This window comes from Canis lupus, chromosome 32 (assembly GCF_048164855.1).
Source record: "Canis lupus baileyi chromosome 32, mCanLup2.hap1, whole genome shotgun sequence".
Lineage (NCBI taxonomy): Eukaryota > Metazoa > Chordata > Mammalia > Carnivora > Canidae > Canis > Canis lupus.
In genome coordinates this window covers 13,408,364-13,434,822 of record NC_132869.1, presented here as the reverse complement: position 1 = coordinate 13,434,822, position 26,459 = coordinate 13,408,364, and the positions used below count along the sequence as shown (strand labels likewise).

At 36.9% G+C, this 26,459-nt stretch overlaps 1 protein-coding gene across 5 annotated transcripts in view; it reads right to left on the bottom strand.

Moving 5' to 3' along the window:
- Window positions 1–26,459, bottom strand: part of TMEM62 (transmembrane protein 62) — a 46,893-nt gene that overhangs the window by 12,154 nt on the left and 8,280 nt on the right. Inside the window, exons 1-10 of one of the 5 annotated variants that reach the window (XM_072808949.1) lie at window positions 19,259–19,464; window positions 18,899–19,010; window positions 17,491–17,628; window positions 14,712–14,757; window positions 10,323–10,464; window positions 8,224–8,348; window positions 7,964–8,086; window positions 5,717–5,872; window positions 4,438–4,500; window positions 3,613–3,772 (exon numbers count right to left, since the gene is read on the bottom strand). In XM_072808949.1, the coding sequence (XP_072665050.1) occupies window positions 3,613–3,772; window positions 4,438–4,500; window positions 5,717–5,872; window positions 7,964–8,086; window positions 8,224–8,348; window positions 10,323–10,464; window positions 14,712–14,757; window positions 17,491–17,628; window positions 18,899–19,010; window positions 19,259–19,438 (1,245 nt within the window). In that variant the 5' untranslated portion in view covers window positions 19,439–19,464. Of the gene's footprint in view, window positions 1–3,612; window positions 3,773–4,437; window positions 4,501–5,716; window positions 5,873–7,963; window positions 8,087–8,223; window positions 8,349–10,322; window positions 10,465–14,711; window positions 14,758–17,490; window positions 17,629–18,898; window positions 19,011–19,258; window positions 19,475–19,793; window positions 19,932–26,459 lie in introns of those variants that run through there. The other 4 variants (XM_072808952.1, XM_072808950.1, XM_072808953.1 and 1 more) reach the window with 4 other exon arrangements.

Sequence of the window (26,459 nt, the reverse complement as noted above, 5' to 3'; positions counted from 1 at the left end):
CAGTTGATGTGTTGGTAGCTTAAAACCAGCTATGGTAAAAAATATTTATACTATGGAAATTGTAATAAAGCAGGGAAACACAACATACCTGGATTCCCCCTTCAAACATGCCAAGCTGGTTGATATTTACAAGCACACCACTGGATAAAATTAACAACACCTGAATACAATGGTCAATCCTAACATTACTAAAAGAGAGACAACCAGATTATCACAGGCTTCTGATAAAGCATAAAATACCAAATGAAGTATTCCTGACAAAAAAGACTCAAAACTGATCAAACTCCTAATCTAACTACCAATTACAGAAACTAGAGGGGTAGAGGAACATGTTAAATGATACAACATGAATGTAAACAACATAAATCTAGAATACAGAAAACTATAGGATAAAAGATCCAGTTTCCAAAGCAAATAAATTACAAAGAAAAAAAAAGGAGAGATGAGAGAGAACCTGTAGATTTAAAAAGACTAAAGAGACAAATCAGCTAAACACAGTATTAGAGCCTTGTATGGATTCTGATTTGAATCAACCACATGCAATATATATACTCACACACACATATATATACAATTAATTGGGAAAACTGAACAGTAGCTGGAGAGTTGAATATTAAGAGTTACTATAGATTTTTAGGTGTGTTAGGATATTATGGTTACATTTTTAAAAATAGTTCTTTTAGGGATATATATTATCATATTACAGATGGAACAACATTCATGGTGCAGCGGTATAGATGAAACAAGATTGGTCATGAGTTCATCACTGCTAAAGTTGGCTAATGGATACATGGGAATTCATTATAGCACTATAGCTTGCATATATTTTTAAATTTCCCCATCATACAAGGTTTAAAATAGCAAAAAGAACTTGTACTTATGTTTATCAAACTTTTATTGCTTAAAATGTTCCTACTTTAAATTATGCATTCCTGTTTTAAAGCAGAGATTGTCTTTAATTTTGAGATAGAGATTTTGGGAGTCTGCTCTTTCAATTAGCAAAGTAGACACAATAATCTAAAGTTCTGGTCCTCAAATCTAGTGCACATCAGAATCACCAGGATGCACTGTTGAAACAGGTTGTTGGGTCCCATCTCCAGAATTTCTGATTCAGAAGTTTGGTATGGGACCTGAGAATTTACATTTCTAACAAGTTCCCACTGATGCTACTAATTCAGGAACCACACTGAAAATTGACTTAAAGGTCTAGTTGCTACTAGGCTGCTCAGAACTATAGACATTCAATAAAAATAGTAAGTAAGTAAAATATAAGATAATAAATTCATGTCTTCTGTCACAGAGTTTTCTCAGACAGACTCTATAGTACACTATACTTAAAAGAATAGAACTTTCCCATTGATAAATGAGGGGACCAAGGTCCCTATTTAATATTCAGTAGACTAATCTTTTAAAGTTATATAGAAAGAAAACAGATCAGTGGTTTCCTGGACATGAGGATGGAAAGAAGACAGCTACAAAAGAACACAAAACTTTTGAGGGCGATAGACTGTGCTGATTGTAGTAATGGTCAAGATATGGTCAGATATATATGTATGTCAAAACTCATCAAATATACTCTTTAAATATGTAGAGTTTTTTATGTAAAAACAAAATAACACAAGAAATGTTAAACATGTAAAAAGTATACACATTTTCATAGTTTTACTAGGATTTAACTAAGCAGCCAGAAATGTTTCAAGGACCATGAGCCATGGTTTTTTCCTCATAAAATTATAGAAGCTGGCATTTTGAGCCAATCCAAGGATTTGGGAGTTCCCTGTTCATACAGTGAGCAGGTCTCCTATGGTTGCTCCTATTTCCTCCTCCTAACTATAAAGATAGGGAATAATTTATTCTAGGTGCGCTTGAACCTTCAGGTTTTCTGCAAATGATCCAACTTCTAATAGAAAGGACATAAAGGGTTCATCCCCAGCCATCTTCCTTCCACATCCTCCCCATGAGTTTCTTCTTCCTCCTCAGGAGAACACTTCAAAGATGGGTGGCATTGCAAAGCGCCTTTTCTTGCTTCCTCTTCTATGAAATGGAGATAAAACTCCCTACCATATAGGACCGTTATACGGGTTAAGTAAAAAATTCTAAGTGTCCAGCATTTCCTTAGAAGGAGCTCAGTAAACAGCTCCTTTGTGTTTAAAACCCTTCTCTGTGACACACACACACACACACACACACACACACACAAGCACAAAAGATAATGAAAATAATTATATTTTCTGAAGGATTACTTCAGGTAATCTTCAAACTAAGACTTAACATTAGAAGATGAAATAGTTAAAAACTGTCATCAAATCATAAAATTGTGGAAATTGACAGATTTTTTTCCCCCAGAAACTAATTCTTTAGCATAGTCTAATCCTCTAAAGAATTTAATAATGTTGACTGAAGTGTTCTATTTTGGTAATGAATGACCAGTTACTACTCTGGCAGGTACTAGTGAATTAAAAGCCCACAAGCTGAATTGGAATAGCAAGCAGACTATTACTATATACGCTATCAATGCATACTCCCCCAAACAAACAAAAAATCCTGATGCCTTGAAAATTCTCTATCCTAGAGCTTTTAAAATAGTGACACAATTTTCCTGTACTTGGAGATAGCAAGCAAAGGCATAGGTACATAAATACCCATTTCTGACTTATCCTATTTTGTTTTAAGATTTTATTTATGGGGATCCCTGGGTGGCTCAGCAGTTTAGCGCCTGCCTTTGGCCCAGGGAGTGATCCTGGAGTCCCAGGATCGAGTCCCACATCAGGCTCCCTGCATGGAGCGCCTCTCTCTCTCTCTCTCTCTCTCTCTCTCTCTCTCTCTCTCTCTCTCCCCCCCCCCCCATGTTTCTTATGAAAAAATTATTCATGAGAGACATGGAGAGAGAGAGGCAGAGACTAGGCAGAGGGAAAAGCAGGCTTCATGCACGGAGCCCGATACGGGACTTGATCCCAGGACTCCGGGATCATGCCCTGAGCCAAAGGCAGACGTTCAACCGTTGAGCCACCCAGGTATCTCTCTGAAGGCAGACATTTAATCTTTGAGCCACCAGGCGTCTCTCTGACTTATCCTATTATCTTTGGGTTTGTTAGGAAATTTGCTCCCGTTATTAAAAAACTCTAGTCAAAGTTGAAGGAAAATAAAAAGAATGATTCCCTGGGGCTCAAAAAGGAGGACTGTGGCCAGGAGTTGTACACTAAGGAGTCCTGTTTTTGTCTAATAGAATTACTCCTGAGTGCCCATTTTCAGAATATACTAAATCCAGTGCATTCAAGGTTTGTTTGTTTAAGATTTTATTTATTTATTTGGGAGAGAGAAAAAGAGAGTGGGCAAGCAAGGGAAGGAACAAAGGGAGACAAGCAGACTCCATGTGGAGCACAGAGCCTGATGTGGGGCTCCATCCTGTGACCCCAAGATCATGACCTGAGCTGAAATCAAGAGTCAGATGCCCAACCAACTGAGCCACCCAGGTTCCCCTCAAATTTTTAATTAACTTAGTTTCATCTCTATCAATTGACTGAAAAAAAAAAAAAAAACAAAACCCACATAAGAGTTCAGTATGGTTACAGCCAAATCATTTATATAGCAAGTTGAAAATTACTAACTTACCTGGACAATGACTTCTATGTTACATGTCCTATTACTATAGTTTCTTGGGTTCCACTTCAGTATGAAAATAGGACCAGACAAGTGAATAGCTTGCCCTAAATGAACTCCATCAATCTTAACTGTGACAGAAGTAATGGAGGATAAGGAAAAGGCCAGGACTCTAAAATGACAACATAGATAAGCATGTGGTTTTAGAAATTTTCAGTTTTTAGAAAGGAGAATAACTCTTATAACCTGAAAAAATGGAAATTTAGGTAGAACCATCACATGGTATAACTGTTCCCAAGACTGCTATTCATATGATCTGGTTTCTTTCTGAATGATGGCTTTTGGAGTTGTGTAATTCAGCAACACTGAGTTGGTAGAAAGGAAAATCAATTTTCTTTTGACATATAAGGCTGGAGTAGATGCAAAGTTCTTTCTGATAAACTCCTAAAGTCCTGGTTTTTCACATAGGAAAAGAATAGACATAGACACCTCACTTTGTTAATCTAATGTTAATCCTATCATCCACTTATTTGGTTCCCAACATATCTGCCCACAAGAAGCAATGTCACAAACTGAGGTAAGGCTACCAGGCCCTTTCAGAGAATGTAATGTCTCCTATCAAAAAAATGCTGAGAGTCATTCCACTACTGGCCAAAAAATAAGTTAAAACAGCTCGATACCATTTTTTCCAGATGAATTAGTTTATTTATTTATTTATTTTAGTATATCTTTTTAAAAGTACGATATCCAAAAAATGATAAGAGTGCTGTGAAATTGGTATTCATATTGACTGGTAACATTATAAATTAGTATCTGTTTTAAAAAGTAATTGGGTACCTTATGCACTGCTGGTGGTAATGTAAAATGGTACAGCCGCTATGGAAAACAGTATGGTGGTTCCTCAAAAAATTAAACATATAATTACCATGTGGTCCAGCAATTCCATTTCTAGATATATACCCACAAGTACTGAAAGCAAGGATTTGAACGAGTATAACCACATTCATAGTAGCATTATTCACAATAGCCAAAAGATAGAAGCAAAAATATCAACAGATGAATAAATAAAATGTTGTATATACACACAATGGAATATTAGCCTTAAAAAAGCAAAGAAATTCTGACATACTCTACATCATGGAGGAATCTTGAGGATATTATGTTAAAGAAGCCAGCTATTTAAAGGACAAATACTGTATGATTCCCCTTATATAAGGTTCTAGAGTAGACAGATAGTAGAAAGGGGGAACGGGGGTTGCCATGGGCTGGGGGAAGGGGGAAATGAGGAGTTAATGTTGGATGGGTATAGAGTTTCAGTTTTGGAATATAAGAGTTCTGATGATGGATGGTAGTGATGGCTGCACAATATCAATGTACTTTAATGCTACTGAACTGAATACCTACCTAAAAACTGGTAAAATGGTACATTTTATGTTACACATATATTTTACCATAATTTTTTTAAAAGAATAATGATTTGTTACAAAAAAAGTCATTGGACAATCTTTATCTATAATCATAAAGGAATTCATATTTTCACCTAGACTCCCACCTCTAGAACTTTATCTAAAGAAGTTATTCAAATGAAAAAGAATCTACATTCATCAGATGCTCATTCCCAAATTAGAAAAAAAATCTAAGAGTTCACCAATAGGATAGGAAAATGGTTAGATAAATTGTGGTACATTCTCTCTGTTGAGAGAAAAAAAAGTAAGAATTAAAACAGACTGTGCCCTACTGTTACAATTATGTAAAAACCTGCCTTATGGAGAATGCCAGAGAAGGAAAACTCAGAAATTCAGTAACAGCTCTATTTGGGGGTAGAGGGAGGGAAATATGATTACAGCAATGCAAAACATGAAAATAAAATACACAAAAATTATAGTGGTAGGATTATGGGTTTCCGGATGGTTTTTAAATTTCAGCAGCTTAAAAAATTACCTATTTTTTAACTGGATGGGAATGAAACAGTAAGCATTTTCTCTTTACATAATGTTTAGCTTGTTGAGAAAATTAAAGAACAGCATCTCATAGCTCTCACATGGCATTACAGTCACATTGACTAATTCTCCATTAATATCAAACTGAAAGTAAATGCTGAAAAATTGCTACATACCTGATGTGTGTTGAATGAAGGAGTCTTTCTAGTGGTTCATGTCTAACACAACTATATAGAAGTGACTTAGGATTAGTGATAAGAACCACAGGCCACTCGCCAAAGACCAAATCTGCAAAGCTAAAGAGGTCATGATCAAAAGCAAAGATCCGGTACCTACAGACCAGAATACAATAAGGTAATTTAGTCACTTCATATTATAAGAGAGTATGAAGGTTATACACAGAACAAATGTAAAAATATAAAACTATACTTCCTGAGATCATGAATTTGAATTCAAAGTAAATAATATTGTTTCTCTATCCTTCTCTTGCCCTTACCACTTTATACTTCACACTTGTCACAAATGGGATCTCATAAACGACATGAATTTGTGCCTTAGAACAATGCCTGGCACATGGCATACACACTTTCATTTTTAAATTAATGCTTGATAATAAATCAATTTGTTTGGTTTCTATACTTTAAGACTATTTTGAACCTAAGACATTCATCATAAGCATAATACCTGATATTCTTTCATCTCATCAAAAATGCTAATATTAACATGAACATAATTAGAAATTGTTCATTCTTCTTTTAAACCTTTATTTTTATAATTTCAAAGAAATTAACAAAAAGGTTTTTTTTTGTTTTTTTAAATGCATGGTGAAAGGTACAGATATTCATTAAAGAATAACCAAAATTTTATATTTTCTACTTTTTGAACTGAGAAAAGAAATGATTAACTATGGCAGAAACAACAGTGCTCACCAAATACTCCACGTGCTCCCCTGCATTTCCAAGTCTCCCTGGTATTAGGTTGGGACCATGTGACTAGTTCTGGTCAATGGGCTGTGAACAGAAGTGACATGTATCACACTTCTGGTCCAAAGTACTTAAGAGTGGGTGTGAGTTCTCCATGCTCTCTTCCCTACCCTGGAATTGAGGTGTTGAGATTGTGGCATTATAAGATGGAGAAAGTCTGAATCTCTGAGTTGCCCCATGGAAGAGAGGTGCCTTGGCTCATACCAGATTTATATAAATGAAAAAATGAAGATCTATTGTGGTAAGCCACAGATTTACTTAGATTTATTTGCATCCTCGACAAGGCCTAGCCTAATATTACTAATAAACTTTTAAAAACTCTTCTATTATACTAATACAACTTATTAGTATATAGGGGCAGGTAAAGGTTAGGTCCTTTAAGTAAAACTCCAGATAAAACCCCAGGGTTGGAACACAGGAGAGCAGGTGGGAAGAGAAAGAGAGTAAATCTCATGACATCACTTAACTTGTAACTGTAGCATTTATAAGAAATAAGGAAGCTGATCAAGGATTAGGAAGGATATCTGGTAGAAGGCAATCCCAGCCCAGCCCACAACCTCATGGTCATGAATAGACAGGTCTTAGCCCAAAGTAATTACAGTTGCCAACTGATTACAGGCTTCAAGCATAGCTCTTAGTTTCTAGCAGAGCCAACTGAAATGAGTAAGTACCTTTCAAGATGTAAAGCTATCTTTTAATTAAAGGAAGTAGTTAACAATAGAAAAACGTATTCAGCTAAAAAAATATCGAATAACTAGTATCTTTAGAAAAATGAGTTTGAATAAATTTAATAGCAATTGGTAATAAACGATGATATGATATTCATCTACATTTAAGCTATTGTACTTAGCTATCCTCAAAATATTTTTTCTCTATATATTTAACTAACTATACTGTATGCTTTTGATAAAAAGGTTACATTTTCTCATAGATTTTAATCTTTATAAAACCAACTATCATGTATTTGAAGAACTTAAATCACTAACATTTTATAATAATAATTACAAAGATAGATATAAAATTCAGGAGGTGATATATTTCCAGTTCTATTGTTTCTCAAAGTGTGGTCCATAGAGCACTTGGTGGGCTTAAAAAAAAATGCAATTTCTTGGGTCCTAAACCAGACCAACACAATCAAATTCTCTGAAGACAGGGCTTCAAATTTTACACTCCTCCACAATTGTTGTACACACTAGAGTTTGAGATCTATCTCCTAATGGATGCATCTTGAAACAATGTAACATAGTGATGGCAAACATAACTGTTGCAACAAGGTTTTTAATGTAGTGACATACATAATATACATGTATTACTTTAAAAACTTAGATATATCACAAGTTTTTCCTTAACTGGGACCACCCATGATAGCAATAAGGAAACTTTTGTTGTTTTAACAAAACTTACACATGTAAGTTTTATTCTGTGGGGTACTTCCCTTACCTTCTGTTATCCTTCCAGTCTCCCACCTCAAGTTCCAAAGTGCCCTGGAGGTGACGAGTGTGCAAAACAGGCATCAGTCCACCGAGTGTATGGAGGTGTCCACACAAATAAGCTGTAGCTGAACTAACCGATGAAAAAGAAATAGATGTGCAGATAACTTGTGATGCCAAACTAATAAGTAGATCTCTTCAGTAGAGCAAGACAGGTAGAGTTAACATAAAAGAATTACAATTAATTTTAATTTTGGAAACCTGCCTCACCTCATTATTGACCGAATTCCAGGTGATGGAGAAAGGATAGTGGATGTTGTATAGTGTCCAAACCAAATACTGTGGTTGCTCCGACTACTTTCCTTGGCTAGTAACAGAAGTTCCTCCATCTGTTTCTGAAATGGAAGAAAAACAAAAGGATCTTTAATTAGAGCTCAGGCTAATTAAACATCTCCCTTGAAGTTTTATAATAATAAGTATGTTTAAGGCCTAAACCCTACTAATTAATGACCTGTATCGACCTGTATAAATTTCAAACTGTTTTCATATATATTATAATTCATTTGGTCCTAAAAATAACTTCATGCTAAGTAGGGCAGCATTATCCCTTTTGATAGATAAGGAAATTGAGAAATAAAGAACAATCTTTAAATGACATAAATTTCAAGGGTGCCTAGGTGGCTCAGTCGTTGAGCGTCTGCCTTTGGCTTGGGTCATGATCCCGGGGTCCTGGTCTCAAGTCCCACATTGGGCTCCCTGCTCAGTGGGGAGCCTGCTTCTCCCTCTGACTAGCTCTGGCTCTTTCTCTGTCTCTCATTAATAAATAAATAAAATTAAAAAAAATAATAAAAGATTTTTTTAATAATATATTTCTTTTTTTTATTTTTTTAAATTTGTATTTATTTATGATAATCACAGAGAGAGAGAGAGAGAGAGAGGCAGAGACATAGGCAGAGGGAGAAGCAGGCTCCATGCACCGGGAGCCCGATGTGGGATTCGATCCCAGGTCTCCAGGATCGTGCCCTGGGCCAAAGGCAGGTGCCAAACCGCTGCACCACCCAGGGATCCCAATAATATATTCCTTTATAGAAATAAAGAAGAACCACTAATCTTTTCAGCCCTATATACTACATGGCAATTAATAAAGAGGATCTTGAAACTTCTAAAATAAGGTGTATATATGTCCAAAAAAAGCCTTACACCTGTTTATAACAGCTCTACTCAGAATAGCCAAAAACTAGAAACCATCAGTATATATCCAAACAATGAATGCTATGTAGTGATAAAAAGGAAAGAATTACTCAAACACAGTAATACAGATGAATTGTAGAAACACTGAGCAAAAGAAGCCAAAGACAAGAGTACGTACTGTATGATTTTATTTACATATTATTTACATATTTACATTCTAGGACAAACAAAACTAATCTATACTGACAGAAAACCAATCAGTGGTTCTCTAGGATTGGCGTGAAGACTGACTACACAAGAGAACTTTCTGGGATGATAGAAATATCCTGTCTTGATCGTGGTGACAGTTACACTAGCATATACATTTTTTGTCAAAAGTCTTCAAAGACTTAAAATGAATACATTTTATTGTATATAAATCATCCCTCATGAAGTTGACTTCAAAAATACTTGTACATGTATAGTGCTTATAGCAATGAAATCCTGGACTGTACCCTCAGGGTTTCTAATTTGGTAAATCTTGGGGAAAGCCAGGGAGCTGCATTTTATAAGACTCCAACTGATTTTCATGCAGATGATCTTTGAATCATATCTTAACGCTACTCTAAGGAATAGGCTTTAAAATGACAAGTTAATAAACTCTGTCTAAAGACAACTGGAAGAAACAAAATATACCTTTATTAAATAAAATGCCTAATACAGCACAATGCATTTTACAATATTCTATCCACATGATTTCAAGGTCTTCTGAACCCTTATATCACTTTGAATCTCTTCTAGCACTTAGCAAATTCTGCCCTTTATTATAGTTATTTCTGCACTAGTCTTATGTCCCTCCACTAGATTAAATCTTCTAAGAGGTGAGTGATTTGATCTTATCACTCTTGTATTCCTACATACAGGCACATGTCTTGCATATGGGCATGTGCTCATTTGTGAGCTGACATTTGTTGTAGTTGGGCTCCCCGCTGAGCACAAAGTTTGCTTGTCCCTCTGCCCTTCACCCTGCTCATACTCTCTTTCTCTTGTGCTCTCTCTCAAATAAATAAATAAAATCTTAAAAAAGAAGAACTTTTAGATAAAAATTTGTTTACCTCAGATAACCTTAAGTGAGCCAAATTTATCCAAGAAAAAACAAAATAGATTAGCTACAAAGGGAAGTGAGATTTTTACTGTACCTCATCTAAAATTCCAAAGAAATTATAAGGTCTCTTAGGCCCTGGATTTGGGGTGGCATCCAAAGAGATGAAAGAATAGTTGCCAAAAGGAGTACTGTGGACATAATGGAAAGAGCCATCCCTACGTACAGCAGAATATTTCCTAAAAAATACAAGACAGGAAAGTTTTAGTGCAATCGTAAAAAGACAGAATGAGCTTATCCTTCCCGTATATCATACTATATTTTGCCTCCCTTTGAAAATTTCCTAATCTGACAGAGAAATACATAAAGTAGATCCACAATAAGCTGATTAAAAGAACTTCTAAAAATCTTTTTCCCCCACTGTCTACAAAGATTCAGGCAAACTAATTAATAAGTAATTAAACACAAGGTCACTAAGCAAAGCAGAGAAATAGGTGACTATTTATGGTAGTCCACTAAACATTTAAAAAGAGATCAATCAGAATTCAGTGAAATGCTACTTATCAATCATTGAAAAATTTAGTGAGGACCTACTAAGTACTTAACAGAATTCTTGGTGTAATGAGATAAAAAAGGTGTTTATATCTTGAAACAGAACTACCGAGGCTTAACTCACAATGAAGCCTTGCAAAGATGAAATCATCAAGCCAGGAGAAAAATGTTAGTTAGGTCTGGGTCAGTAAATCTTTTTCAATCCCTAAAAATATGTTGGTAACACACACAGGGTACACACTTGGTAATGAAAGTCCTTACTCCTCAAGTATCAACAGTGTTCAGGTATCTATAAGGTTGGACAGTGAAGAACAGGGGAAAGAGTGGGTAACATAGCACACAGAGTAGGAATTCATTATGTATTTGTTGAATAAATGTGAAGGAAGGTACAGATTGGGGACATACCAATATTACTCAAATGTCAAAATATTATAAGAAAGCAGCTAAGACACATATGGAAAAATAAAAATAAACTCTTGAAACCTAATATGCTATCAGGAAGCTATATTTAAGCCACAATAGCCATCAAACATATCATAAAATAAATATATTATCACAGATATTAATAATTAAAAGCCAATTAGTTCTATTGCTTCTCTTCCTGGTATTTTTAAATTTTCTATTTTGAAGGGGGCACTTAGGTTGCTCAGTCGGTTAAGCCTGCAACCCTTGATTTCGGCTCAGGTCATGATCTCAGGGTCATGGGAGCCAGCCCTACAATGGGTTCAGCACTCAGCATAGAGTCTGCTTATCCCTCTCCCCCTGCTCCTCCGCTGCTCATGTGTGCACACGCACATGTGCACTTTCTCTCTCAAATAAATAAAATCTTTAAAAAATGAAATTTCATATTTTGGGTTTTTTTTCTCTCATTAAGATTTTTACTTATGTTTTTCCTGCTTAATTTGTTTTCAGTTATTCTTTCAGATCTTATAATTTTACATATGTTGCTTCCTCTCCTACATTCTTTTTTTTTTTTAAGATTTTATTTATTTATTCATGAGACACAGAGAGAGAGAGAGAGAGGCAGAGACACAGGCAGAGGAGAAGCAGGCCCCCTGCAGGGAGCCCGACATGGGACTCATCCTGAGACTCCATCCTGAGACTCGATCCTGGGTCTCCAGGATCACACCCTGAGCTGAAGGCGGCGCTAAACCGCTGAGCTACCCAGGCTGCCCACCATTCCTACATTCTTAATACATTAAAGCCCACTATCTAAAAGTAGACTCAACTATTTGAAAGCAGAGATTAAAATATATTATAGCTATTAACATTTTTTGAATTCTGGATTTTGGCATTCTCTGGGGCACTCTTAATAGCTCTAAGATTTTTTCGTTCAGGCTAATCTTTCTATAATGTTCATATCTCTGGCCATTTATTAAAATACTGTTTATTAAAAATTCAGATAAAGGTTAGGTGGTTAGAAACAAAAATATAAAGAAACTTCACATGACTAAGGCTTTATTCTCCTAATAGGTAGTGAGATCCTGAGTCCTGTTAATTCTTCTTTGAAAATGTTTCTTAGGGGATCCCTGGGTGGCTCAGCGGTTTAGCGCCTGCCTTTGGCCCAGAGCATGATCCTGGAGTCCCGGGATCGGGTCCCACATCAGGCTCCCTGCATGGGGCCTGCTTCTCCCTCTGCCTGTGTCTCTGCCTCTCTCTCTCTGTGCATCTGTCATGAATAAATAAATAAAATCTTAAAAAAAAAAAAAAAGAAAGAAAGAAAATGTTTCTTCTTTCTATTCCAGAGTCACCATCAAAGATAAGATAATAGAAAATGAAAGATTTTCATCTCTGACCTTTTCCTTCCTCACATTAAAAAAAAAAAGTACAATCTCAACCTCCAAGTTATGGTGATTCTAATTATATGTTAATCAATGCTGTTTGAACTGCTACCCTCCAGCTGATGTTACTTCCCCATATCTATGGACTTTGTTAGATAGGTATGCTTCTATTCAAGCCCTTCCATATCATGACTGGACTATTCCATGACTCTCCTCTCTGTTCTACAAAACTCCAATCTCCCTCTTTTTTCCTTATCATCCCTATCTTGTTTTCTTTTTTTGTTGTATGATTGCCCTTTATAAAATATTATTTCATTATGTGACTTCTCTCCTTAGGAATCTATACTGGATTTATGAACTGTTATCCAACATGTCTAAATGTCTATACTTGTCACTTAAGACCTCCATAAACTGGCCCTAAGCTTCCTACCCAATGTCATACCAGTCCTCAAAATGTTCTTTTATTCTAGTGATACCAGTTTCCTTACTGCCCCTAAAAGCTCCTTCTAGCTTTTAAAGCTCTGGTGTTTTGCCTAAAATATACCCCTCAAAAGTTCTTCCCTAAATGCAACCCTTAAGAATAGACACAATTTTTACTTCTTTTATAAAGTCCTAACTTGCAACTAGTAGATATATAAGTTCTGGAGATCTAATGCACAGCATAGTAATTATAATCAGCAGTACAGTATTATAAGCTTCAAAGTCACTAGGAGACTAAACCTTAAATATTCTTACCACAAGAAAATGATAATTGTGTGATAGTGATGAAGTATTAGCTAACTCTATGGTGGTCCTCATTTCACAATATATAAATGTATCATGTGAATATGTTGTACATCTTAAACTTATACAATGTTATATGTCAATTGTATCTCAATAATAAAGTATCCTCTATGTCCAGCCCATGCTGACTTCTGCCCTTTCCAGTTTCTCATAATGATGATCATGTGTACCAAATAACCTAGAATTTCATCAGTCATCCCTTAAGGCTTTTTCTAGTTGTTTCCTAAACAATTCTTATCTCCCTCAACTGGTCTTCCTTAAAGGTAGAAGCCATATTTTTTAATATTAGCTCTTGTATCTCTCATGCTATCCAGCTAATGATGGGCTCTCAACAAATTCTCACTACTTTAGTGATGGACAATGTAGAACAAAGCTGTGGAAAACTCTAGAACTTGAAGTGAAACTGAAACTAAAAGAATCCAAACACACTGAAACTAGAGAACTGGTTTTCTAACTCAAAGAGCCTTTCATATTCATTCACATTCATGGCATATAAAGAAAATTTTAATAATCCTATGACATACTGGGATAAAAGGACAAGGCAACCAGGCTCCTCAACCACTACAGATGCTGAAAGAATCAGTTTCTCAGTATTCCAAAAATCAACAGTACTCTAGTAACAAGCTCTAATCTAAATGACTCTGATGTATATAGCATGGTGACTAAGTAAAAACTACTCTACTGTAAATCTGAAAGTTGCTGAGAATAGATTTTTTATTACAGAAAAAAAAAAGTCTTTTTAAACTACATATATGGTAGGTGTTAACTAGACTTACTGTGGTTACCATTTCACAATATATACAAATATCGAATCATGGTATATATTCATAATGTTATATGTCAATTATATCTAAGTAAAAAATTTAAAATAAAAAATGACTTCTGGGCAGCCCAGGTGGTTCAGCAGTTTAGTGCCACCTTCAGCCCAGGGCGTGATCCAGGGCTATGGACTCGTGATCGAGTCCCATATCAGGCTTCCTGCATGGAGCCTGCTTCTCCCTCTGCCTGTGCCTCTGCCTCTCTCTCTCTCTCTCTCTCTCTGTGTGTCTCTCATGAATAAATAAAATCTTTATTTAAAAAAAATGACTTCTGCTATGTATCAATGGCAAAAAAAGTTTGTGTGAAATATTTAAAGTATCATTAGCCAATAAAAAGCATTAAAGTGTATGAAATAAAAGGAATTAAAGGAAAGAAAAAATGTTGGGGAAAAAAGAACTGAATCTGTCACACACACATACACAAAAATTCTAAATTACTAGAGATTCTTTAGATAGAAATTTTGTCTGCTAAAAAATGTTGTCACCCATTCATTGACTTGACTGTACCTTCCTTGTGCTGCCTCATCGTCTGTATTCTATTTATTACAGTACCTGTAATAATTCTCGACACTCTCCAGACTTGGGATGTTGAATGCATCTAATTAAAAAGAAAAAAGCAATGAATCACTAAAGTCTACTCCTGAATATGTTAACTAAAATTTAAATAAAATTTAGGGGAAAAAAAGAGTGAACACCACCTACATGAAAAAGAAAATATAAACATCTTAATGACTAAAGAAAAATGACAATACTTTCAATAACACTTTAAATGGGAGAATGCCAATAAATTAGCCTGATAATTTATAAAACTTGATAACAGAATTCAGATGATCTGGAAGCTTATTTAAGGCACCTAGTATACTGGAGAATAACAAATACTTCGATATTATATACTATTCAGAATAAATCAATTTGTAATTGTAGGATTGGACTGTTATATAATTAAAACAGCATGGATCCATGCCAAGGGTTCCCAAACAACTGATCACTTTGATAATAGGACCTAAGTCCCTCTCTTCTTAAATCTTAAAAAGATTCAGTAAGAAAGGAGTTATATAATGGTAAGAGGTAAGGTAAAAGATGTAATAGAACACTTATCTGGAAATATAATGATTTCATAGAGCTTGATTGCCTGGTTGCAATAAGAAAATTACTTGCCAGCTCAGAATTCTAAGAATCCACTACATTTCTAGTAACTTTGGAGAATAAGCTGTTAAATCCAATTTAGGCTGAAAGAAACATTATTGTGTATGTAATCTTCTTACTAAGAGAACTACACTGGGGCAGCCCCGGTGGCACAGCGGTTTAGCGCTGCCTGAAGCCTGGGGTGTGATCCTGGAGTCCCGGGATCAAGTCCCACGTCGGGCTTCCTGCGTGGGGCCTGCTTCTCCCTCTGCCTGTGTCTCTGCCTCTCTCTCGCTCTTTCTGAATAAATAAATAAATAAATAAATCTTAAAAAAAAAGAGAGAACTACACTGTTATAGTTAAATCTTAATAAAAATTAGTTTCCTCCTATCTTAACATAATACATGAACATATATATAAATACATGCTATAAGCATTTATGCTTATACAGGTCAAATTAGATGATTATGAACTCCAAAGGACAAGCTCTGTTTACAAGATCTAATCACAAAAGTCTGATATTTGTTACTTGAAATAAGTCAGTAGCTTGGCTTGAAAAAGTTTTTTAAAATATGTACAGGCTTGCTTTCTATTGCTAAAGAATTTGACCTGTACCACTACTAAGGATCAAGAAAAAGGGAAATGTAAATTCAGATCTTCCTCAACTTAACAATGGGGTTATGTCCAAACAAACCCATAGTAAGTAGAAAATATTTCAGTAGAAAATGCATTTAATACACTGAACTACTGAATGTCAGAGCTTAGCCTCACCTACCTTAAACATGCTCAGAATGCTTACATTAGCCTATAGTTGAGCAAAATCATCTAACACAAAGCCTGTTTTATAATAAAGTATAGAATATGTCATGTTGAATATCTGAGAGTGAAAAACAGAATGACTGCTTGGGCACAGAATGGTTACAAGGTTATTTATTGGCTCTCTACCCTGGTGATCGTGTCCAGCATCACCAGAGTATCATACTGCATATGCCAGTATGCATATAAAGCCCAGGAAAGGATAAAAATTCAAAATTTGAAATATAATTTCTATTGAATGGGTATCACTTTCATACATTGTAAAGTTGAAAAATCAGAGGTCAAACCACCATAAGTTGAATCATCCTCAATTGGGAACCAGACTTACAGGTATACCAGAAAGAGCTATAAGCCAGGTATCTCATCATCAATTAATAATTCCTAGCTGCTCTGTAAGAACTATCTATAAAGACAGCATTTTCTGATCAAACCAAAACTATATATTTCACCAGTCAGAATTATCTCTTTAAAATAATAGTTTTAAACATAAATATTTAGGCACACAAAATCAAATGAACAAGTACTTAACCATTAAGAAAGTCAACAAACCTACTGTTTACACACTTTGTAGAAGAGTTCATTTCCTTACTAACACTACAATAATAATGTAAAAAAATGTGAAGGGATTACCCATTTCTCTTCTCATACATAGAGATTTATTTGCAATTTTAATTTTTTAATGTATACACAGTAAAATTCATTCACTGTGAAGTACACACAGTTCTTTGCATATTGACAAACACATAGTCATATATCCACCACAATGGAGATACAGAACAGTTCCATCATCTCTCGAAATACTCTCATGATGCCTCTTGGTAGGCAGCCTCTCCTCCGGCCCCCAACACTTGGAACTACAATCTGTTCTCTATAGTTTTGCCCTTTCTTGAATGTCACATAAATGGATTCATACTGTATATAGATTTATGAGTGGTGGTTCTATTAGCAAAATGTATACCTATCTATCTCTATATATATATTTATGCGTGTGTGTGTGTGTGTGTGTGTGTGTATGACTGATTGACTGTAGGCTCCACACCCAATGTGGTGCTCAAACTCATCACCCTAGATCAAGAGTTGCATGCTTTATTAACTGAGCCAGCCATGCACCTAAAATGGTTATATTTTTAAACAATCTCCTGCATAGGTTTCGCTAGAAGCTTTTCTTCATGTAAAGAAGAAAAGACCATCCCAACTTTCCCTCAAAGGCTAAAAGTGGTATCTGAAGTTTTAAAATCATATAATATAGTTGTATTTCAGAGTTGTGCCTTCAGTATAACTAAAACTATGTTCCATTGTATAATTTTATATTCTAAATTGGAGAATCTAGGCTCTTGAAGGGAAAAAAAAAAAAATCTAGTTCTAATTATACGTGGGTCTTGACTCTTACCATGATTTCCTTTAACATCAAGCCACTTGGTTTTTTCCATGACTCTTGTCTTCTTCAGAATGCCCTGGTAAGTTTGCCATTCTACCTCATGCTGCCTGGATCCCAAGTAGTCCTTTGTTTTGGCATCAGTCAGGTCTCCTGTAGATTTACATAAGACTTGAATCATGATGCAAAAGAAACCCCAGAGGGTTAAAAAATGATTTTAAATGCACACTGATGGAACAAAGATACTTAAGGTACTCAACATGTATAAGAATAAAAACAAGCCATATAAAATAAAATTTTATTGGCAAGGACTTTGTTTAGTATAGGTTAGCAAGTACCTATTTAACTTCCTGTGATACTAGAAATGGGTTCTGAAAAAAAGTTATCTTTAAAGAGAGTGGTACAAAATGCATTGTAAAACTCTGTAAAAATGAAAACTATAAGAAATTCCAACACTCTGGGCAGATGCCTGAGATCTATGACAAACATATTTTCCACACCCCAAATCAGGATATGTAATATGAGCAAGAGTTATTTTTACAACAAGAAGCAATCTGGAAGGTATGGTTTGGACAATGAAATACAAAAATTTCTGGAAAACTAAATGGACAATTGAAATAGAGGTTTTCCATAAAATGAGGACTGATAAACCATCATATCAGCAGAGATGTTTGAGTAGGGTAGGTAGGATATGAATCCCCAGTAGAAGAGACAGACACTCCTTTAGCTTTTCTTCCAGCACATTTTAGGAGCAAATAGTTTGATGATTCTAGAGAACTCAAGTCACAGAAGTACCAAAAGATGGGAAAAAAAGTGTCCTAAGTCACTTTATGCTTCAACAATTGACAACATAAAATTGACTAATGCTATAAAAAGGAAAAAAAAAAAAAAAAGGAAAAGTTAGTTTTGGAGGCACCTGGGTGGCTCAGTGGGTTATCCCACTCTTGATTTTGGTTCAGGTCATGATCTCAATGTCCTGAGACGGAGCTTCTGTGGGCTCTGCCCAAGGCCTGCTTGAGTCCCTCTGCCCCTCCCTTCCCCCCAAACAAATAAAGAGAGAGGAAGGAAGGGAGGGAGCGAGGGAGGGAAAACTTTTGACTTGTGGTTAAAGGGCTTTCCCTAATTCTCTCTCGACAACTGCAACGAACGAATACCAATATAGCAGACGGTATACTAAGGAGAATCATGAGCCTTGCTTCTACTGCTTTGACAAAACCTTGTGATGGCAAGTCGTTTAGCTTGCCTCTCGACTCAGTTATCCATAGGCAAAGGAAATTACAAGGTCCCATCTCCTCCACAGGAGGACTCACCTGGGGCTGAGGCCATAGTGTGCCCGACATCCCCCAAGTGAAAAGCTGCAGCCTGGCCAGCATTCCACCGCCCGGACCACAGAACAACGCGACAGTACGGCAACCCTCCCTACCTGTTGCCAGGACGAGAGCTGGTTGAATGATGTCAATAGTTTCTGAACAGAACTTCTCTAAGTCTACAGCTCTGCCTGGATCACGAAACCTGCTCAGGTGAATGTCGGATATCTGCCGAAAGCAGGTATTAAACAGAGATATCTGGGTCAGGAAGAGGCAGCACGGGCAGCAGGCGACCCGGCAGCTCTCTCAAGGCGGAAGGGAATGTCAAGGATGCGGTGCAAGAACGAAGCACGCCCCGCACCCCCACATCCCAGGGAAGGACGGGGCTCCCAGCCGCACCCCGGCGGAAACTGTCCGCGTCTCACCGCGTCCTGCGGGCTTTGCACCTACCCCCCGCCCTGCTCCCGCTGCGTCACCTGCAGACCCCAGAAGATGTTGCTGGCGCCGGGGCCCGGCGCGGGGTGCGGGCTCCGGGAGGCGCGGGGCTGGGGCAGAGGCGAGGGCTGACCGGCCAGGCCATAGTGCTCCAAGAGCACGGCCGCCAACGCCGCTGCCGCCAGCCCCGCGACCACCCTGACGGCCAGCCCCGCGGCCATCCTGCCCGCCGCCCGGGCGCTGCACTTGCTGTCGGCGGCTCGGCCCGTGCGGCGCCCGCGGCGGCTGCTCTGGCCTCACTTCCGGACTCTATGATCCGGGCGTGAGGCGCGGCCGGAGCGCTGGCGCCGCACCTGCACCCAGCGGAGCACCTGCCGCTCGCTCGCCCGCGGCCCGGGTCTCTGCGCGGGGGTGGCGAACGGAAGGCGGGTGAGATAGAGGAAACCGGGACCCCCGGCGCCCTTCAAGGTTGCCGAGGAGTGGCAGGGAAAGAACCCTGGTCCAGGAGGCGGAGGCCAAAGTCCTGGCTCCGCCTTAGTCGATCATTTCCTGACCCCTGTGGGTCACCTTGCTTACCCGTAAAACGGAATTAGTAATGCCTCGCGTGCCTACTTCACAGGCTTGTGAGAATCAAAGTATGTTATGAGGACGCCTTTTACATTTCCGTATAGATGTGACAGCTGGCTTTCTCTCGGCCCTTCTGATTATTGACAACGTCTTTCCAAGAGACGTAATACGTATGTTTTGTAGTTATTTTTTTTCCTAAATCTGATTTCGTACACAGTTGGCTATGTAGTTTCCCGTTCCCATGTTATGTCCTTTATTTAATAAATTGTAAATACAGGAGAATTAGAGTCCTGCCCTTGATTTATCTAACCATTGCTATTGTTGAACTTTTGGATTATTTATTATGGTCGGAATGTTCTGAATAAACATTTTTGTATAAACATTCTGAATAAACATACCGCTGTTCTGAAAAAAAAAAACTTTAAGAAAAGATTTTATTTATGTATTTGAGAGCGCGCGCATGAAAGGGAGGGGGAGCAGAGGGAAAAGCTGACTCCCCGCTGAGCAGGGAGCCAGATGTAGGGCTCCATCCCAGGACCCTGCGACCATGACCTGAGCAGAAAGCCACTGATTAACCGACTGAGCCACCCAGGTGCCTCTAAGAAAACATTTTTATACAAATAGCACTTTTTTTAAAGACCACTTTGAGTTATTTTCTTGGGATATGTTGTCAATATTGAAGTGAGGACTATTTCAATTTATTAAATACTTTTTGTGTACCTTTGGAAAGCAAGACATTTATCTAAGCAGAAAATATAAAGAAACAAGTAGCTAAAGACATGATTCATTATCTTAGAAACCTATGTAGAGAGAAATACACGTAAGTTTAATATAAGGAAGATGGGAATGTGTGACATTGAGATTAGAAAGGTAGAATCAGATATAAAGTAATTGTAAAGACAGAAACTACAGAATTTGACAGCTGATTGGATATTTGAGGGAAGAAAAAGAGATAGTTAAAAGTTAGTGCCTTTTGGAACCCAGGTGACAAAAAAAACCAGGGCTACAGTGTATGTATGGAAGGCATTGCCCATTTGAATCAAGTTTTTGGTTTTGTCTAATGCTGCACTAGAAAAATATCTGTATAGCTATCTTTCAACCAAATTTGGAAGATATGGTTGAGATGATCTGATTTAAAACACAAATAACATGCATTTGGAGAGGCCTTGGAAGAACTTACAAATATGAGAATCATTTTCCAGAAATAGAATACAATCATCTGTGTGATAGATGTTAGGAACGGACATGCTATTAAGATATTTTGGATTGAGAAACATTTTTTTTTACGACTTTATTTACTTTACAAAAAGATTTTATTTACTTATTCATGAGAGACACACAGAGAGAGGCAGAGACATAGGCAGAGGGAGAAGCAGGCTCCCATAAGAGGCCCAATGCAACACTCAGTCCCAACACCTGGGGATCACGCACTGAGCTGAAGGCAGACGTTCAACCACTTAGCCACCCACGCATCCCAGGCAACATGGTTTAAATTCACAAAGGCCAGCAGTCTGGATTGCAAACACTGCATTGTAACCAAGCAGCTTCCCTCACAGTGAATTATTTATTTATTTTATTTATTTATTTAGTGATTCTTCAGGGAATTCAGCTAATACATCACAAATCATTATACAAGATGATTCTCAGTTCCTGACACCTAAAGGAGAAAGGCGGATTTGTTATCTCATTAAGAGAGCAAGCAGCAATGCACCACGGAAGCAAAATATCCTAGAACTAAAGTCAAGGGAGAATGTATTGCTTGGGCATTTCAAAAACAATGTACATCATCAACAGTTATAAATTGAGTTATGTGACTTTAATAAACATGTAGAAATTAGATTATCATTTCTTATACTTTGTTTAAAAATCCAAAAATATGGGCACTTATGGCTTAGTCAGCTAAGCATCCAACTCTTCCTTTTGGCTCAGGTCATGTCAGGTTGTAAGGCTGAGCACCGCATCAGGCTCTGCACTTAGTGCTTTAAAGTCTCTCTCTCCCTCTCCTGCCTCTTCCTCCTTTCACATGGACTCTCTTTCTCTCTCTCAAATAAAGAAATCTTTTTTAAAAATCCAAAAATATTGTATTAAGTCATTGTTCTTTGAAGTTATTCCTGTGGAGAGCTAAAGTAATGTAATCAAAAAGTTTGTGTAGGTAAAGATTTTCAGATTTCAAAATTGTGATAAGTATATATTTACCATCTTACCCCTCTGTAAGTATATATTTTAGTGCCATTAAGTACATTCACATTGTTGTGCAACCATCACCATCCATCTCCAGAACTCTACAGCATCCCAAACTAAAATGTTGTTCCCATGAAATATAATTAATATTTATATAATATTAATATAATAATAGAATATATAGCATCCCCTAATAAATGTTTTCATCCATGTTATAGCATGTATCAGAATTTCCTTACTTTTTAAGGCTGAATATTTCATTGTATAAATATACCACATTTTCTTTATTTATTCATCTGTCAATGGACATGTGGATTATTTCTACTTTTTGACTATTGTGGATGCTGCTACTATGAACATCAGTAGGTACCGGACAGTTTTTCAGCTTTTTAGGGAGCACTATTCACTCTTTAGGAAAACAAATTGGAGGAGAATTTCATCTAGATAGTTAAGACTCTGTATAAGGAACCTGAAATGGGGGTGCTTGGGTGGCTCAGTCAGTTAAGCATCTGCCTTCAGCTCAGGGATCCCAGGATCCTGGGATTAAATCCCACATCAGGAGTTTGCTGAGCAGGGAGCCTGCCTGCTTCTCCCTCTCCCTCTAGTGCTCCTCCTGCTTGTGCCCTCTCACTCTTTCTCTCTCAAATAAATAAAACCTTTGAATATATATATTTTACATATGTATAAAGGTTTTATTTTACATATATAATAAATATATAGTATATTCTATATATAATATATAGTATATTCTAAATATATATACTAAATATATATAGTAAATATACTAAATATATATATATATATATATATATATATATATATATATATATATACACTAAAGAGTAAACATGGGAAGCTTGCTGTTAGGTTACTATTAAAATGATCACATTTAAAGGTGTCTTAAATGTCTTAAGCTGGCTCAGTCAGTAGAGTATGCGACTCAATCTCAGGGTTGTAAGTTTGAGCCCCACGTTGGGTATACAGATTACTTAGAATCCTTAAAAAAAAAAAAAAAACCTTGATTACCATTTATGTCATTTTATGGTTGAGTAAAAGAGCCAATGACCATATGGCCACTTTGTTTTTTTAAAAGATTTTATTTATTTACTCATGAGGGACACACAGAGAGAGGCAAAGACATGGGCAGAGGGAGAAGTGGGCTCCCTGTGTGGAGCCCGATTTGGGACTAGATTCTAGGACCCTGGGATCACTCCCTGAGCTAAAGGTTGACTCTCAACCACTGAGGCACCCAGGCGTCCCCATATGGCCACTTTGGAATGAGGCAATCAATGACAGCAAGTTTGGATGACATCAGATCCATTCTTTACATGTGTTTAAATGAATATGACAGATGGAAAAACAGTCATAGAGTTGTCAGCTTTCATATTCCTGAGATACAAATGCAACTCTGCTATCCCTGCAATGAAGCATGAATCCAAAAGCCTTAAAAAAAAAAAATGCAGAGAACTAATGCCCTCATCAAAAGTTAGAAAACTTTTTCTAACTTTTGGTTCTAAAGTTAGCACCAAACTCAGCAAGTAAAATTGAAAACTACCAGAGAAATATGTTGGCCACATTATTAAGATTTTAATTTTTTAAAAGATTTACTTATTTAAGAGAGGGAGAGAGCATGTGCATGCACAAACAGGAGCAAGAGGGGAGAGGGGCAGTGGGGGACAAAGTTTCCTCAAGCAGACTCCTTGTGGAGTGTGAGGCCTATGTAGGGCTTGATCCCAGGACCTGGAGATCATGACCTGAGCCAAAATCAGGAGTTGACTGCCTCACCAACTGAGCCACCCAGGAGACCCTGAAGATTATATTTTTAAGTAATCTCTATATTCAACATGGGGGCTTGAAACCACAACCCTGAGATCAAGAGCCACACTCTCTGCTCCACTGGCTGAACCACTCAGGTGCCATTATTATTTTTTTAATATTTAAAAGTCAGCTTTTATTTCTTAAGCTGATGGTGGATACAGTGGTCTTCATTTTACTGTTATTTTTAAGGTATATGTTACATGTAACCTTTAGTATTATAAAATATTTACCATAAATTCTTATGAGAAACATTTAATAAAAATACTATAAATGTATACTTAATTTTTCCATTAAAAACATTTAAATGTGCACTCTATTCAACCTGGTATTTCTACTTAAAATAATTTACCCTAAGGAAATACACAGATGTTTACAGGGATTTACCAATAAGTATGTTTATTAAAGCAAGTTTATAATAGGAGAAAACTGGAAACAAAATACACTGCATGTTCCACAATAAGACTCTTAAAAATAAAAATGGCACAGCCATATAAGGCAATACATGTTATGAAAAAACATTAATAGTATGAAAATAGATTAATAACATGTTAATGGGTATTTTATAAAATTGTATGGTATAATGCCACTTTATACACACACACACACACACACACACACACACACACAAAGAAAAAACCTGGAAGCATATAAAACAAACTGTCAATGATTTTTTATTTTGGGATTCTGAAATTATATGAGATTATAAGTTATTTATATTTTCTTCTCTTCGAATATCCATATTTTCTGAGTTTTCAAGAATGAAAATGTAAAGAGAAAAAAAGAAACTTTTGTTTTGGATTAGCAGATTTTTTCTATAAAAGACCAGACAGTAAGTGTTTTAGGCTTTGTGGGCCAGAGTATCTCTATTGCAGCTATTCAAATCTACCATTATGCAAAAGCAGCCATAGTCAATATATAAATGAATAAGGTGGCAGCATTCCAATAAAGCTTTGTTTATGGATGCTGAAATTTGAAGTTTATATATTTTAAATGTATTATAAGATATTCTTCTTTTGACCTTTTTTCAACCATCTAAAAAATGTTAAAACTATTCTTAGCTTGAAGACTATATAAAAATAGACAGTAGGTGGATTTGGGGCCATATTTTGCTAACTCCTCTTCTAGAACAAGTTATTCTTTGCTGGCACAACTCATTTTCCTGCACTGGTAAATCTTCTTGATTTTTCTATGTTCTGTTTCCCAAGTTCTTTTTATTTTTTTTTAATTTAATTTTTTTTATTTTTTATTTTTTATTTTTTTGTTTCCCAAGTTCTTATCACTAATTCAACCTTAAACTGATAAACAGTTGTCTAAACTTCTACTTGGCACTTTTAAAACCTTGAAGTATTGTGTCATTTTTATTTTTCAGATGCAGCCTCTCCCAGAGCTTTCTGACTTCTAACCTGACCTGTTTGCTCACCACGTCTGGTGCACAGCTTAGCAGCTGTATCTGGTATCTACTTTCACTCTGTGCCTAGAGTTGGATTCTTTTTGCTGTTCATCTGTTAGTGATACAGTGTTCCAAGTATTGCTCATATTCAGCTCATCTACCCTTAAACACAACTCTTGTTTAACCTTTTCTCCAAAGTGCCTAGCACAGTACCTAGAAAACAATGCTTAAATATCTATTTATTATTATTACTATTATTTATTATTATTTATTTTAAAAACCATTTTAAAGGAATAAGATGCCTGGATAGAATATAAGATGGTGGGCAGCCCTGGTGGCTCAGTGGTTTAGCGCCACCTTCAGCCTAGGGCCTGATCCTGGAAACCCAGGATTGAGTCCCACGTTGGGCTCCCTGCATGGAGCCTGCTTCTCCCTCTGTGTCCGCCTCTCTCTCTCTGTGTGTCTCTCATGAATAAATAAATCTTAAAAAAAAAAAAAAAAAAGAATATAAGATGGTTGGTAAGCTGTATTTGCAGGTACTCAAACCACCATAGGTCCAGTTTGAGTCCTCTTTCTGGAATTTACTCAGATGCTGGACAAATAAATTTGTTCATGTCTATTTAATCTGTTCACCAAAGCATTTGAACCCCAGTAGAGATGCAGTCTGCTGCAAACTGGGACATACAACTTGGGGGAAGGGTCCACTTTGTCTTTCTCCAAGCCAGATTTAAAAAAAAAAAAAAAAGATTTTTACTTATTCATGGAGACACACACACACACACACACAGAGAGAGAGAGAGAGAGAGAGAGAGAGAGAGAGAGAATCAGGCTCCATACAGGGAGCCTGATGTGGGACTCGATCCCGGGTCTCCAGGATCACACCCTGGGCTGAAGGCGGTGCTAAACCACTGAGCCACCAGGGCTGCCCTCCAAGCCAGATTTTATTCTCCTACTAAGTTGAGCCATTTTCTCCATGTCTAAACAAAAATTTCCTTCCATTGAGCATTCAGTCTCATTCCTTCTCAGTTATGTGTACATTTCCAGTCCCAGCTCCTCTGTGAAGATAATGCACATGGAGTTCTATGGATCTTGATCCACATCCTCATTCTCTCTTCCTTTGTTCTATGGCAAATTCTTTATCTATTTCTCTTTTCTCACACGTTTTGCCCCCTCTACCAGGTTGAAATGCTATTGTGGTTGATCATTGCAGATAGAATTGTCTGACCAGCAACCCCTTAAATAAAACCTTTGAATCCATGGCTAGGAGTGAACCCAAGATCCGGGCC